Source organism: Cyprinus carpio, chromosome B3 (genome assembly GCF_018340385.1).
Source record: "Cyprinus carpio isolate SPL01 chromosome B3, ASM1834038v1, whole genome shotgun sequence".
Lineage (NCBI taxonomy): Eukaryota > Metazoa > Chordata > Actinopteri > Cypriniformes > Cyprinidae > Cyprinus > Cyprinus carpio.
Genome location: NC_056599.1, coordinates 15,810,935 through 15,827,378, shown reverse-complemented (window position 1 = coordinate 15,827,378; position 16,444 = coordinate 15,810,935). Strand labels below are relative to the sequence as shown.

Genomic DNA, 16,444 nt, shown 5'->3' with positions numbered 1-16,444 from the left:
AGGAGGATGTGATGGAGCTGAACAGGAGGCTCAGCATCATTGACAGCCAGTTAAGAAGGTCTGAACTCACTCGGAAACATCTGGAGATATCCAACAAGAAGCTGCTCGGCTTTGCACAGGTAAACACAAACAAACACATTTTTTTGACTTAACCCTTTAGTTCACCCAAAAATGCAAATTAGGTTATCATTTACTCTCTATCATGTCATTCCAAACCTGCATGAGTTTGTTCTTCTGTTGAACACAAAGGAGGATTTTTTTAAGTTTTGCTAACCATACAGTTAACGGTAGCCATTGACTTCCAGTAATGTCCAGGAAAGTCAATGTGTCAACTGTGTACCAATATTTCTTAAAATATCTCCTTTTATGTTTAGCAGAAGAAACCAATTCATACAGGACTGGAACGACGTTACAGAATTAGCATTTTTGGGTGAACTATCCCTTTAAAGTTGACTGTTCTAGGTATCAGTGGTGCTTTAAAATTTGCGCTCTGTTTTTACAGAATGTCCACAAAGTTCTCACTAATTCCAGCTTATTTGGGATTGAAAGTGGGTAAGTTTCTCAAGACAAACACAGAAAGTTGCAGTGTGTCTCCCTTCAGAGCTCATGACTTACCTTCCTCATCCTTCAGGTGCGCACAAGCGTCTCCAGTGACCGACAGCCCCGACACACCCTCCCCGATCCCAGACCCCGCCTGCCAGCTCGCAGCTGAGGCCAAAGTGCTTGTAGATGGTGTCTGCTCACTTTGCACTGAGGATCACAGTGAGTGAGAAAGCCTCTCTCCTTTAGTCTGATTGTTTGAAGCCGCATCAGTCTGTTCTAGTGGAGTGTGACTCACTTAATCTGGGACATTAGGACAGTTTCTGGACTTTTTATTGTAATGAACTCATTTAAACTTGTGTATTTGGTATGGTATTATTATTCACAAAATGTTTGGTTGTTTGGCAGCATTAGTGCAGTATGTAGAGGGAGACGTGAAGGCTGAAGAGGACTGTGATTCAGAGTGAGTGGCCGTTTTTGTTGTGTTATAAAGCAATCAGCATTTTTCCCTTCAACTGCTGCTGTCAGCTGAGTTTAGCTCAGGCCAAATATTCATTTCACTGTCACAAAACCCTCCGCTATAACTGCTAACCTTGCAAAGTCTCTCCCTTATCCAGTTTGACAAGGAGTTTTGAAAAACACCAAAGCAGGGGTCATGTGGCCCAAATTTTAGACATGTAGAGTTTTAAATCATATTAATCACGCTCTTTTGAAATGAGTATCAAGGGCAGCCTTGTTGTAGGGTCAGTCCTAACAAGGGTGCATTTCAGAAAATCCTTTGAAACAAAACTGGTTTTATTAGTCTTTATTAGTTTTACTAGTCTTTAATTATCATTCCGAAATTTTAACTGGATTATTGTTAAATAATTTATTTATTGAACATGCTCTGTACATTTGTTTACTGGTATGTATGTATGTATTCCTTTATGTATTATTAAAATAATAATTCATTTAATGTATGAAGCATGTTTTCTTTATTTTCATTTAACATATATACTGAAGATTTTTTCTTCTGTAAACACTGCATATACATGTGTGTTTAAATAGTATTAAATTACTAATTATAATATAGTATTAATTTATTAAATAGTATTAAATTGAAAAGTTAAAAAAAGGTTAGAAAAGGTTAAAAGTTTTATTATATATTTATTATATTAAGCTTTCATTATTACATTAATCATTTAAAATGTGTATTTTTTTTTCTTAATTTTTCTTAATGTCAACTTTAACTGTTCTTAAAGTCTAATAGATTTAAAAAAAAAAAATGTTTATATTATTAAGAGGTTATTATTGAAAAAAGGATGTCCATTAGTGTCAGCCACTGTGTGTTGGTAATATTGACTCTGAATGACAGTTATTTTTTTACCCCTTTTTAACTTCCGAAGTTCTCACCGTGGAAAGTGTATACTCTTAAGGGAATATGAAAAATGCATATCACTTCTAAATGGAACACAATCACAAACATTCTTATGAGAATCTTCATCGTATTTACATTAGAAGATTACAGACTTGCATAATACCATACTTAACTTCTCTTTCTTCCCCTCTAGCCTCGTTCAGTGGCCACAGCCTCCTGTCCTCGGGGCTCCTGCAGTAGAGCGGAGAGGTCAGTAGAGCATCTGGGATGGACAGACAAACCGGGCTCATCAAGGTCAAACTGCACCTATACTGTGGAAAATAAGAGACTGTGAAGATTTGCAGTGTGGTTTGTACTCTTTCAAGCGGTTATCAGACGCCTGAGCTCTACTGATCAAAGTCATACTCATTTTTTAAAGCAGTCCGTGTACATATTAAACATGTAGCAGTACTGAGTGTCATTACATAAAGGCAGAAACCAACCAAGGGAATTACAATCTGAAACACAGACATCAGTTAACAGCAGAGGCGACTTTGAGATGCTCAAAAGTGATTTCAGCCGTGTCTTATAACACTTATAGCAGATGAAGCAGTTACCACACACAGTTAAGAAGATGATCTCATTCAGCCGGTATATTTCCCCATTTCAACGACTGTAATGAAAACACATGTGGCTGTGCAGCTGACCTCTTTATTAGAGTTAGGTATATTATACAGTACATGTATTACATTTCACTTTAGGGATCTTCGGGACAGTCCCCACTCTTCATCATTTGATATGATGCTTATTTGTATCTGTTCTGAAAAGTGCTATGATGTTTTAAAGATTTTATATTTTCGGTCCAAATCTTTTATTATTCAGAGACACGTAGACACGCTCGCTTCTAAGTATGTGCGCGGTTGCCGTCATAAACCTTGTAAATCTCGCCGTCGAACCCTTCGATGTCCTCTTCATGTCTTTGCCGATCATGTCAGTCTACGCTGGGACGCATTTGCGGTGCAGGTCAGTCCAATGTCACCCAGCATCCACTGCATTACGATCAGTTATGGTCTGTTAAGTGCTTTGGGGGGATCCTTCGTGGTTTGTTTAGTTGATGGACGTTGATTGCTCCATCTCGCCGTCTTTGGGACTAAACTGATTGTTCTAGGGGGGATTTTTCTTGTCATGGTACTGGTGTCGAGTAATGGGAGTCATATTGCAGTGTTTCTATCCATTCATCTGAACAATGCACATGGTTCGGGTTACTGTTTTCATAAGCACACTGTATTCGGCTGTTTTGTCTTGCCGTATAGGATCTACAGTCACTTATATCAATGTGTAATAAGCTGGTGTCATTCATTTCCTGAGGATAGAGGTGTACGGTTATGCAGATGGTTTGTTGATATTAATAACAGCACATGCTTTGCAAATGCTGACATGTAGTCTCGTGATTTAACTAGATTGCATCATATGTGTGGCCTAAATATCTTTCTTTTATTGTTTTTATTAAAGTCGGAACAAATGTGTGATGTGGTTTTTGTTTTTGTATTTTATGCAGTGGAATTCAGTACAACAGTGCAGAGATTTAAAAATACTAGAGGATTTGTCTGCCATTTATTCAAATCCACTGTGGTCAACAGACAGACATGCTCATGCTTGCGTGTCTGTAGGAATAGCAGTGCGTGCGTGCCAGTCTGCATTGTTGAGCCAAAGCTGGCACATGGTACAATATCTGAAAAATTTATTTGGCTACCAAGGGTTGCATGCTGACACAGTTTTAATGCTTGTGTAATCTGCAACAGCTTGCGTGAATCTTTTTTTTTTTTTTTTGGTTATATATGACTATGCACATCTGTACAGTTTCTATTAAGGATGCATCACTGAATTTGACCTTCCAGTTACCTTTTTATGGTAACATGCATAGTCAAGCTTCATCACTTTGTTAATATATACATATATGTATATGTATATATGTGTGTGTGTGTGTATGTGTGTGTGTGTGTATATATATATATATATATATATATATAATAAATTACACACACACACACACACACACACCATTTAAAAGTCTCCAAAAGTTATTTTTAAAAATGTTTTTAAGTCTTTTACTTTGATCTCTAATTCTGACCGAAGCTTAATTTGGTAATACAAAAATACAGTGAAAACATAAATACCGTGAAATATCATTACAGTTTAAAATAACTTTTTTTACTTTAATATATCACTTATTTACTAGTAAGCATACACCACAGAAAATTAAGGTGAGGACCATTTTGTTAATCTCCCATTAAACTTGTTTTATAATTATTACTGTAATTATCATTTAAATGTCATATTTCTGGTGGAAGAAAAGAAAAAATATTTTAAGTGTAACACGTCTTTTAGTAAGTCAACAATTAGATGATATTTTCCACATTGTAATAAAACAGCTAGACCATTTTATTACTTCATGTTAATTTCAAAAGTTGAATTCAAAACTGTAGCGCAAAAGTACAAGAACAGAATAAGCCAAGGATGACAACAGTTAAAATTCAACAAATAATCTTTAAATGAAGGTATTCTCTGCATGTCAATTTTCTACAGAATATTTTGTGCAAACAGACACTGGCTTAGTCAGAGCTCAAACTCATAAAATGGGAAGTGACACCCATTTACCATTGAAACACACCACCAGCCAATTCTAATCATTTCAGAATAAACTGAATATATTACAAAAAACCCTCACATTTACTCTGAGTAAACAGTGATAATTTCTTTAAAACTCTCACTAAATCTGTGCTGACAGTTTGTCCTGAATATAGCACAGAAAATACATCAGACTGTCTACTTGAGAAACCGCCAATGCTTCTTTCATTTTACTATTAATATAGCACAAGTGTGCAATAAACACATATTTGTATTTTATGATGCAGTCTTGAAGTAGAGGGTTTAGTAAAACTACTGCCAAACACGGGGGTCAGTAATGCTGGTGTGTGAAGGGCTCCAGTCAGATCTGTGCTAACACAAGCACAAGCAGTCCTTGAGCGCCCCCTCCTGGTGTGATGTTGGGCCAGCCGAGTGCTACAACGGTGGATCAGAAAGGCCGCTGCAGGAAGGAGACCGGGGGAGAGCCAAAGCTCCGCGGACTGTGCAGATGGGAGTCATAAGAGCCCGGAGTCATGCCCACTACTGAGTCACCCTGAGGTGTTTCTCCATGCAAAAAGTCATCTTCTTCCTCCATAGACCCCTGTGAGAGAAGATCAAAGTGTTACTGGATATTCTCTGAGGAGACTAAACTACTGAGATGAGCCAAAAAGAGTCAGGTTTCTTATGGTGGCTTCAAAAAAAAGTATATGGACACTTAAAATTGCCTGAAAGTGCAGACAAAATTAAACTCAAAAAGACAAAATATTTGAAATATCTGCATCCTCTTTGTGGCCACTGTGAATGTGTATCACCTTTCTCACTTGCTTCTTGGGCACATCTATCATACAATCGGACGGCTCCTCCCACACCTGGTAGATTGGCTCAATGAGTTTTCCAGAGCTGTTGTAAAAAAAACAAAAAAAAAAACAAATAAAAAGACAAATAAATGATTTTTAGTGAACCACCATTCCAAGGCTGAGTTTGACAGGAATGAGCATGAATTTATTACCTTTTCAGGAGATACGGATCAAAAGGGAAGAAGGTATCCAGAGGGTTTGTGTTAGTGGACACCGAGTTGCCGCCCGTTGAACAGCTCACCACTGGCAACAAGTTCCGGTTGTTTCGCTCAATGATGGTGTAACAGAAGACGAGCTGGTACTTCCTGCCAACAGACGGGTGAAATTGCCCTCATTTGTCATGCTTTTATTTCATGCAGTTTTGTAATGTGATGATCCATCTCTTGTGCTGTACCTGGTGATGGCTGCAAACATGTTGGTGACAGCAGGCAGACAGACCCTCAGCGGGTTGAGCTGGCACATCACTATACGCTCGAGATTCAAACCCTGAAGGTACGCCAACCCTGCAGAAGGGTCGAGGACAAATGACACAGTTCTTGTCAAATGCTTTTGTATTTATGTTAGTTTTCATTCAATTAAAAGGTTTTTGAAAAATGAGTTTTATGACTCTGAAAATTAACATGCATTTTTATAAAACGTCATGAATTATTAATTTAAGGTGTCTTTGTTAGAGTTTAATTGTACATTTAATACTGAATAATATTAGTAATATGTATTTACTACAGTGTTAAGTTTATGATTAGGGGTTTTGTTTAGGGTTAGTTTCATGTAATTATGCATAATTTACTGTAATTACTACAGTAAGTACATGTAACGTGTAACAAGGACACTAAAACAAAGTGTGAATATTAGTGCTGTCAAACGATTAATCACATCCAAAATAAAAGTTTGTGTGTACTGTGTATATTTATTATGTATATATAAAAACACGCATGTATATATTTAAGAAAAATGTGTTTGTTTACATTCGTTTATATATTCAATAAATTTATATATAATTTATATGAATATAAATATAAACGTAAATATTTTCAAAATATATGCTGAGTGTGTCTTTATATATACATAATAAATATACACAATACACACACATAAGTTATGTAAACAAAAACTTTTATTTTGGATGCAACAAAACACTATTATGTGTGCATGTTGGTTGGAGTTAGAACACATGACACTGATTTGAAAGACAAACTTTTTGTTGAGGGATCACAACATTTTACACCCTGAACTGACTTTTCCTTGCTGTAAAACGTATAAAAGTTTTTTTCTTATGTTTCTTTGTTTTTTTGTGTGCATGTTGGTTGGTGTCAGAACACATGAAACACAAACTAAATACAAACTTTTTTTTAAAATACTTTTTCTAAGTAATATTTATAAAACATGCCAAACTAAAGTTTTTTTTTTTTGTATATATAAAACACCAACATTTTTTAAATATCATTATCTACTACCCCAAAAAAAAAAAAAACATATAAATACCACATGTACTGACCTTTCTTCATATTGCCCTCCAGAATGGCACTGCTAAAATCAAAACAGAAATTCAGTAATAAAAATACATTCTAAAAGTGGTGAATTCAGATCAGTTTGCATGATTACTTTAATAAATGAAAAGTTCAGGGCAAAAAATTGTGTAATTGACCCAGTCTTGAAACAAACTCAAATGATTTTCACGCTTGTGCTTCATGTATAAACAGGTAAATTCCACATGAACTGACCTTTCTTCATATTGCCCTCCAGAATGGCACTGTGTCTGAAGATGAGTGTGTAAAACACAGCCTGGCAGGCTGTATAAAACGGGCCGTGCAGATTGATGTCACAGAATGCTTTGGATCCTGCGTCCTGACTGTCAATGTAAAGGTGCAACCAGGGAACCAACAGGTCCAGACAGGCCTTGACTGTCCTGTGGAAGAGAGGAAACTCTACAGCACCAGTTTTGACATGTAGGTTTCAAATGATGTGACAAATATAGGTATCTGCGTCCAATCAACCGTTTTCTTTTCCAGATAACAACAAAGACACATTAATGTTTAATTACTTAATCCTGGTCACAAACCACTGCCAGGAAAGATGATTAAATATTGAACACCGTTGCATTAGATAAGATAAAACTGCATGATAAAGGTCACATACGATACTGGCAAAAACTTGGCTCTTGCCATGAAGCTGCCCATGTATCCAGCAGCGGCCTGTCTCAGGACGGGGGGCTGGTTGGGGGCTTGTAACATCTTCCATAAGTGATCCAAAAAAGCTTCAGCCAAACTAAACAAAGAGATTAAAGTTATGTCTTGGTTTTTGTTTGTTTCTTTGAGAATGAGAGAGAAGTGGGAACCTACCAGGCGGAAGCTGCACAGATAGAACATGTAGTACTGCACGTGACAGGAAGCGTGAGTGGGAAGCACCACCTTATCAAACACACACACAAACCATCTCTATACATACATCTTTTTCTCAACACAAAATCAAACTAACCAAATTAAAACAAAAAAAAATAAAAAAGGAAAGATTATTTTAAAATTTTTTAAATAAAAATGCACGTGTATGAAATATGTTTAATGCCTGTGCATTTTAATGCACTTTAATGGCAAGTCTAATCAAACTGGCTAACACAACAATTACACATTCTGTTCAGAAGATCTTTGGACATTCTTGAAAGTCTTACTGATGCATATATTTGCTGAAATATACAGTAAAAATTGTAATATTGTGAAATATTATTATAATTTAAAATAACTGTTTGCTACTCGAATATATTTTAAATGTTAACTTATTCTTGTGATGCAAAGCTGGATTTTCAGAATCATTAATCCAGATTTCAGTGTCACATGACCCTTCAGAAATCATTAACAAATAAACTGATTTGGTGATTCTTATTACTATCAATGTTAAAAAAAAAAAACACCTGCTGTGCTGCTTAATATTTTTATGCAAACTATGATGCATTTTCTCAGGATTCTTTGATGAATAGAACAGAAGGTATATAACGCAACCAATCTGAAAAAAAATCAATCATACACATCCATCAAAAATAAAATTCATTCATTTCTATCAAAAAAAATCTTACTTTAGAATGGCCGTGTTTTTTTTCGTTCCTAAAAAATGACTGAATGTCCTAACTGAATTCTGATTCAACATTTTAATTGACCGACAGCCCTAAAAACAACTTCTGTTGTTCATAAAATGGTAATATCCTGACCATTGACATGGCAAATGTCCTTAATATAAGCCAGCAGGACAGCCATCATTGTGTCCAGTCTCTCTGCTACCGGATGAACCATCACAGCTCCATCAGCTCTCGATGAATCCAGTGGAGCGTCCTCTTCCTCATCCTGAATAAACCACACAAAATATTACATTAAAATGACTATTCAAACATGAAAGGAAAGACTACAACATAACCAAGTTACTCCTAAATTAGCGCTTAAGTTGGTTCCTCATGCAAACCTGTTGTTGCTTTCAAATGTAGTTTTTTGATGCTTTTGCATCTTTTTTGAAGCTTGAAAATTCATTGTATGTAAAAGAGTGACTACAGTACATACTTCAAGATTTCACAATAGAAGGAAATTTGCATGTTTGGAGTGACATGAGGCTGAATATATGATGATGACTGAACTATCCCTTTAAATATGTTTTGCAAACATGAGTTTGGTTTTCTGAAGTGTTTTGGGCTCACCATGTCAAAGAGGCACTCATCCTGTGATGCTCCATTAGCATCTTGCTGAGCTCCACTTTCCACTTCTTCAATCTCACTCCGTGGTGCACTAACCTAAATGTCAAAAACAGCCGTCAAACCGCTGCACAGCTGCAAAGCTATCAGTACAGTGACAGAACACAAGTCCCTCACATCTAGCGTGAGCATCTTGCTGATGATGAGCTCTAAGATGTCTCTCCTCAGGTCAGGGATGTAGATCGAAACTCTCAACAGGTTGTGCACGTAACACTCCTGTGTGCACACACAACATGGCCTCAGAACAATCACATTCACACATGCAATGATATTCATTTTAAATGCTTTCTACATAACTCACAAGTGTTCTGGAGGATTTCTGCACAAAAGGGAACTTGTCGGAAAGGATTGGCATCAGGAATCGACTGGTTCTGAAAGAACAAAGCAAGGGTTTATTAGTCACTGCTAAACTAAATCCGTAAACTGCTACACTTTTGGAGGTCTTATAAGACACTTACGATGGAACATATCTTGCAATAAGCTGTAAGGCTTGATGACAGTGATCAAATGTCCTCGGCAGATCTGTGCGAATTAAAAAAAAACAATGAATTATGGTGCAAAGTAGAAGGTATATTAATGGCATATACAGATACAATTTCATTGATTGATGACAGGAATAGATAATGACAGCATAATGAATGCTTTTATGCTCACCAAATCCACATTTATTTGATCAAAACCGTAAAACCTTAACATTGTGAAATATTATTATAATTTTGAATAATTATTTTCTACTAGAAAACATTTATTTCTGAGGTGGCAAGACTGCCATTACTCCAGTCCTCAGTGTCACATGATCCGTCATAAATCATTTTAATATGCTGATATAAATATCATTAAACAACTCTCTTACTACTAGAACGTTTAAAACAATCTGATGAGTAGAAATAATAAAAAAAAGAACAGCATTCGTTTAAAAAAAAAAAAAAGTCAAATCGGATCAATTTACTGCAAAAAAAAAAAAAAAGTCAAATCGGATCAATTTACTGAGTGCCTGCTGAATAATTTCTTTAAACAAAAATCTAACCCCAAACCTTTAAATGGTAGTGTATACAACACTGAGATAAAACACATGCTTATTTAACAATATCCAAACAAAACAGCCAGTTAGATTAGTGGGTGGATCATAAATCCAGCTATATATGACTTTGTGTATAATTAACCAACAAAAACAATAGTCAGTAATACAAATTAAATCATAAAACAAGCAGGTGATATAAAAAAAAGTACACCAACTTTCATCTTCGTCATCAGAATCTGAAATATCCACGTTTCCTTCTTGGATTCGTATTCTCTCTGAAAGGAGAAGAAAGTAAAGCGTTATTTCAAGTCATCCGAACAATGTGAATGGAGTGAAGCATTATCATAATACATCTTACTTGGTGCAAAATTAGTGACGACCATTCTGAGACAGGCTCGGAGATAAACCGTCTGGGCCGACACCAGGTTGCTCAGAAAAGCCAGGTATTCTTCCACCACAGCCTGACTGCGGCCGAGCCATGGCAGCTTCTGCACGGGGAAACACTCCTTGCATTAACACACAGTGAAAACCACCTGACTGCCGATGTTCATCATCCGACACAATAGTGTTTCCCTCACCAAAACAACATATATTAACTGCTCATGATCTTTGCCAAGCTGAGTGACACAGGTCCTGAATTCCTGCAGCCAGCTGATAATCTGAGCGTCCTACAACGAGAAAGAGGAACATTTCAAACTTCAGGAATCCCACACCAATCATTTGCGAGCACTGAATAAGGATTTTCAAACAGAATTCTGATTCAGAACATTTCGAATCATTTAGACTGATTCGTGAGTCGCTTTGACCAATTCAATGAAAAGTGACTCAGGTAACATCCAGCCAATGAAAGATTTTAAGGCACGTAAATAAAAATATAAATATAGATGTATTCCCCATTCATACCATCTAAGGTTTTTTATGTTCCATGATTTTTACAGGTCTTGAAAACTCAATCTTAAGCGTGGAAAAATTGAAACACCGATTAAAAACAACACTTGCCTTAATATCAGGATCTGAGAGTTGATGTTTTATCAGTTCATAATCACTTGTGTCGCCCTGTAGACGTCACATAAGACAAGTCAGGGCATGTTTTACAGACAGAGACCTTTCATCAGCTTTATACTGTAACGTTATTCACACAATCTCACCTTTTGTAGCTTCGCTAATGTATTGGCGACTGTGCCTCCAAAGCGCACAGTTTTCTTCGGAGGTGTATTGAGAAAATCCCTGCCCTCGATTTCCATTATTTATCACAAATAATTTTTTACTCTGCGGACACAAAACAAAACGACGTTAAACTCCACTATCGTCGACTAAACCCGCTTCAGCTTTCATCGTGTAAACGACATCCGCTGCATTGACACACTCGAGAACAGATACATTAAAACACAAAGGCTGCGTGAAGATAAAACAATAGATACTTAACATCTGCACGACACGTAGTTATTAACCGGACTACATCACGAGAGTTAATAGATCACAACTCACCAAATAATGTTAATTCAAAAAAACTCTATAATTAAATCAGGCATTATACGCGAGTTTTAGGAATAGTCACATGCGTAACCATGCCGAGCGCTCTCTGCACGACCGGAAGTGCTGTATTGTTGTTACGGAAGTAGCGTGTTTAGTTGAGTTGTGCTCAAGAAATGAAAGTTGTGCCACCTAGTGCTTTGAAGTGTGATGACTCGATAAATGCTTGCTTTGCATGCAATGACGTTTAGCAGTCCTTTGATGAAAGAGAGACTAAACAGGCACGTATTATATATTGTAAATGCAGTATGTACTCTTACATTCCTCTTTTTATATAATGAATTAATGTGCGATGTGAAATAGTTAACTGAGCTTTCATTAAACTTAAAGTATTTAAAGTAAGTAGTTTAAAAAACACTGTATCTTCTTTCATGCGCCACAGAGGACAGTCCCACAGGTTTAAGATGGCATGAAGGCGAGGAAATGATGATAGAATTTTCATTTTGGGGTGAACTACTCCTTTAATATTTTATGTTTCATAGGCTACAATATTTTTGTGCATTTGTGAGAAACAAACAATAGTTGGTGGACTACTTTTTGAAGACCACTGGCACAGATTTGAGAATTTTGTTCTGCTTTTGTAATGAAAAGGATGTCATAATAAATGAGATTTGGACAGTACACATTCTACAGATCTTTTCTAGATTCTTTGGTTAGCTTAATTGTGCAAACGTTTCAAACAGGCCGTTTTTAGTGTCAATGCATGAATGCATCTGAAATCACATAAAAGGCATGCATGGCCTGCTGAGAAATAAAGCTGTAAATCCACTGGAAAGCTGCATATAAACGGTTTTGAATAAAAGAGAACACTGTTGTGGAGTTACCTATCAAACTGTGTGCCACCCATCTGGTTCATTTACACCTGCTGCTTCTAAATTGGTATGAGCAAACAAAGATAAGAGGAAGCAAACCTAATAACACTTCTCAATGTCCAAAGGTTGGTCAGTATGTACAAGATTCAATAAAAGCAGGACACTAGAACATGTCCAGGTTACAATCACATTGTTCGAAACTCATACACAGACAATGAAATGTAGGAAAATACATAATTGTGTTTATTTTGTCATATAGCCGTTCTTGTCAGTGCATAATCTCGAAATAGTGCATACAAAGCACAAAACATGAAATCAATCAAATCAACAAAATGTACAAAATGTAATTCAGCTGTAAACATTTTCAATAAAAACACCAAAAAATGTCAAAAGATTAATATTCCAACAGGAGAGAAAAACAAAAGTCAGTTTAGGCAATGCCATATCGTTGAATATCCTCTTCTGTAACCTGTTAAAATAAAACAAGAAAATGTTTAAACATTTTTATTTTTGTCATTTAAAAGGTCTATTTCTCTCTCTAGAGTCTATTTGCCCTATATGAGTCCACTTGAATAATGCACTTTTCATAGCCTACACAGTTTATAAATATTAATTTTTGCTATTTTATTTCACTTAATATTGATGAGTTAGGCCTATATATCAGGTGGTAAACAATCTTCATATATTATATTAGCAGGGTACATCTTCTTAAATATGAAGATACATCCGTTATACTTTACACTGTAAGTCTCCATTGTTTGTATGAGCTATTGGTTTCATGGTTGATGTTTAACAGAGTGATCTGCCCTTACATATGACACCAATATTCCTCAAAGTCATTTGATTGGTATGTTTCCTTTCTCATTATGACCAACTTTAATATAAAACCAATTATTAAATCAAGAATAAATAGCCTAGAGACAGTCATATTTTGCTTGTCACTTTTCATCAAACATTATTTACTAAACTGGTGAAGCGACATTGTTATTATCTTAATTATTGATGTAATAGAGACAGTTAGACGTAATGAAATGGTGTTAACCTGTACGTGATGGTTCATATGGCCTGTGTTTCTGTTCTGAGAGTGTTTCCTCCGCTCACTGTCGCAGACACAGTGCTCACATTATCCTGAGAGCTCATCGCAAAAGCCACTGGTGCTCGACTGCCATCTCGCCTGTGCTTTACTTGACCGGGCTCCGCGCCTTGACCTCGGGGCCCCCCATTTCTCCGGAGAGAGTTTCTGATTCCGCTCGAGAGGCGGCTGGAGAACCTCCTCACGACCCCTGCCAGACCTCTGCCCTTCTTCAGCAGACCCACATCGTCCTCGAGCTCCTCGGGGGGCACCTCAATATTACCCGTGTACCAGAAAACCCACCAAATCAGACTCAGAAAAATGATGATGGCTCCCGCATATATCAAGAAGTCGTAGAAAAACAAGTCCCCAAACACGCCAAGCAATAATATGATGAGACCAAGAGCGTCGAAAGCCACCGCGAGCCAGAACGCGCACGAACAGCGCCCGAGACCGCCCGGCGCTGCCTCCATCTTCACCCTGCTTCCACTGTTGTGCTTGGTCGTTCGGGACAGTTCAGATGCTTTTTTGAAAGACCAGCCGTCTAAAGGACGAGTTTGGATGGATTTGAAAGTGTTTTCGTTTGTTTCATAGGTAAGCGGCGCGAGGAAAGGAGCGCTCCGTTAACACTTCACCTGGAAGGGAGTGGCATAGAGCGGTGGGTGCGTCTTAACTACACAGACTCACCTGGATACTGTACACCTGAGCTGCGCTGCCCCCGACACAACACGAGCACTTCTGCTGTGCTCAGTATAAACACTTACAGCGTATCTTCAGCTGTCTAGACATTGCAGGTGACTAAAAAAATAGCCCAACAGTTGATTGATTACACCGATAGTTGCAAACATTCTTTGTATTACAAGGTATAAAATGTTAGGTTTAAATATGCAAATGATACATTATTTAATGAAATATGTGCTAATTTTGCATACATTTCTAGTTGTTTCTAGTAATCTAAACACTGATGAAGTCCGTTTCAAATTTCTTTCTTTTTTTTTTTTTTGGAAAAAAAAAAGTGTTTTTGCAGAGGGAATTTTGAGTAGGCCTATCTCATTTTTGTCACTCCATAATTCAGAAAATAGACTGAAAACAATATATTTTCACATTTTGTGAGGGGAATAAAAATGTTTTATAGCCTATAATGCCTATTAAGCAAATTATATGAACAAATCGCTCTGTAAAAACCTTCAGGATATAGACAGAAATGAAAATGTAAAGTTTGGTGTGTGTAAGGGCTTCTGAAGTGGAGATTTATGGCTCAGTGTAAAAAAAAACTCATTTTGAGAAAACGACCTTTAAAATATATATTGTAATTGAAATATATTGAAACAAATAGATAAAGTGCTATAAAAGAAACACCTAACTGTGTCGTTTTGATGTTTTCTTTCCACTAGTTTAAAAAAACACTTTATGAGAAAAACAAAAACCCCCAAATCTCAAACATGACAGGTGCATGAAAAAACATGCAGTGTCTCCCCTTAAAACATAAGGTGTAGAAAACATTTAGCTCAAAAATTGCTTGTGAAATTCCACAATGTATATACAAAGAATGGGCAAGTAAGACACTGGACTGAACATGATATTTTGAAGTAGAAAGACTAAGAGGTACTTCAGTAATCTGTTGTATTTACAGCCTCGAAAAACATTTTTACAGTAGTATCAGAATGGTTTTAGAATCTATCTCTAATCTTTTTTTTTTTGCATGACAGTTCTGTTTTTCAAAGTAAGCAGATGTTCAGGGAAAACTGAGTTTTGTATAGTAACAATAACTAGAATGAAATTTAGGCTATATTAATATATTGATAAAATTTAAATTCTAATAAAACAATGTGGTGAGTTTGTAGAATTTCAATTTGTTTAAAGTCCTTCTCAAAAAATTAGCATATTGTGATAAAAGTTCATTATTTAATATTCAAATATAAAATGTTTATAATTGTTCATTAAATTATTTGCTTATTTATTGACAGTATACAGGTCCTTCTCAAAAAATTAGCATATTGTGATAAAAAGTTCATTATTTTTCCATAATGTAATGATAAAATTAAACTTTCATATATTTTAGATTCATTGCACACCAAACTGAAATATTTCAGGTGTTTTTATTGTTTTAATACTGATGATTTTGGCATACAGCTCATGAAAAACCCAAAATTCCTATCTCAAAAAATTAGCATATCATGAAAAGGTTCTCTAAACGAGCTATTAACCTAATCATCTGAATCAACTAATTAACTCTAAACACCTGCAAAAGATTCCTGAGGCTTTTAAAAACTCCCAGCCTGGTTCATTACTCAAAACCCCAATCATGGGTAAGACTGCCGACCTGACTGCTGTCCAGAAGGCCATTGACACCCTCAAGCGAGAGGGTAAGACACAGAAAGAAATTTCTGAACGAATAGGCTGTTCCCAGAGTGCTGTATCAAGGCACCTCAGTGGGAAATCTGTGGGAAAAAACGCTGCACAAAAACGAGAAAGAGGTGACCGGAACCTGAGGAAGATTGTGGAGAAGGACCGATTCCAGACCTTGGGGGACCTGCGGAAGCAGTGGACTGAGTCTGGAGTAGAAACATCCAGAGCCACCGTGCACAGGCATGTGCTTTTGAACCAGAAACAGCAGCAGAAGCACCTGACCTGGGCTACAGAGAAGCAGCACTGGACTGTAGCTCAGTGGTCCAAAGTACTTTTTTTTGGATGAAAGCAAATTTTGCATGTCATTCGGAAATCAAGGTGCCAGAGTCTGGAGGAAGACTGGGGAGAAGGAAATGCCAAAATGCCTGAAGTCCAGTGTCAAGTACCCACAGTCAGTGATGGTCTGGGGTGCCATGTCAGCTGCTGGTGTTGGGCCACTGTGTTTTATCAAGGGCAGGGTCAATGCAGCTAGCTATCAGGAGATTTTGGAGCACTTCATGCTTCCA

General features: G+C 36.7%; 3 protein-coding genes across 8 annotated transcripts in view; 1 reads left to right on the top strand and 2 right to left on the bottom strand.

Moving 5' to 3' along the window:
* The window catches only part of LOC109101474 (syntaxin-binding protein 4-like), a 46,514-nt gene extending 43,109 nt beyond the window's left edge, over positions 1 to 3,405 (top strand). For all 6 annotated transcript variants that reach the window (XM_042719889.1, XM_042719888.1, XM_042719886.1 and 3 more), the window contains exons 18-22: positions 3 to 119; positions 503 to 552; positions 632 to 762; positions 949 to 1,003; positions 2,091 to 3,405. In XM_042719889.1, coding sequence (XP_042575823.1) covers positions 3 to 119; positions 503 to 552; positions 632 to 762; positions 949 to 1,003; positions 2,091 to 2,154 — 417 coding nt within the window. In that variant the 3' untranslated portion in view covers positions 2,155 to 3,405. The remainder of the gene's footprint in view (positions 1 to 2; positions 120 to 502; positions 553 to 631; positions 763 to 948; positions 1,004 to 2,090) is intronic.
* Positions 3,406 to 4,403: 998 nt separating this feature from the next.
* rrn3 (RRN3 homolog, RNA polymerase I transcription factor) lies at positions 4,404 to 11,756 on the bottom strand. Its single transcript, XM_042719884.1, is given in 18 exon segments — positions 4,404 to 5,105; positions 5,317 to 5,404; positions 5,514 to 5,666; positions 5,756 to 5,864; positions 7,083 to 7,267; positions 7,498 to 7,627; positions 7,700 to 7,796; positions 8,529 to 8,693; positions 9,038 to 9,130; positions 9,209 to 9,307; positions 9,393 to 9,462; positions 9,550 to 9,613; positions 10,328 to 10,387; positions 10,471 to 10,600; positions 10,691 to 10,780; positions 11,112 to 11,168; positions 11,261 to 11,381; positions 11,601 to 11,756. Coding segments are annotated over 17 exon segments (1,839 nt in total). The 5' UTR covers positions 11,357 to 11,381; positions 11,601 to 11,756; the 3' UTR covers positions 4,404 to 4,952.
* Positions 11,757 to 12,683: 927 nt separating this feature from the next.
* On the bottom strand, positions 12,684 to 14,271 carry LOC109073840 (transmembrane protein 238-like). Its single transcript, XM_019089910.2, has 2 exons — positions 13,500 to 14,271; positions 12,684 to 12,926 (listed from the first exon to the last, which is right to left on the bottom strand). Exon 1 carries the CDS (start codon positions 14,000 to 14,002, stop codon positions 13,514 to 13,516), a length of 489 nt encoding a protein of 162 aa, XP_018945455.1. The 5' UTR covers positions 14,003 to 14,271; the 3' UTR covers positions 12,684 to 12,926; positions 13,500 to 13,513.
* Positions 14,272 to 16,444: the final 2,173 nt, after the last annotated feature.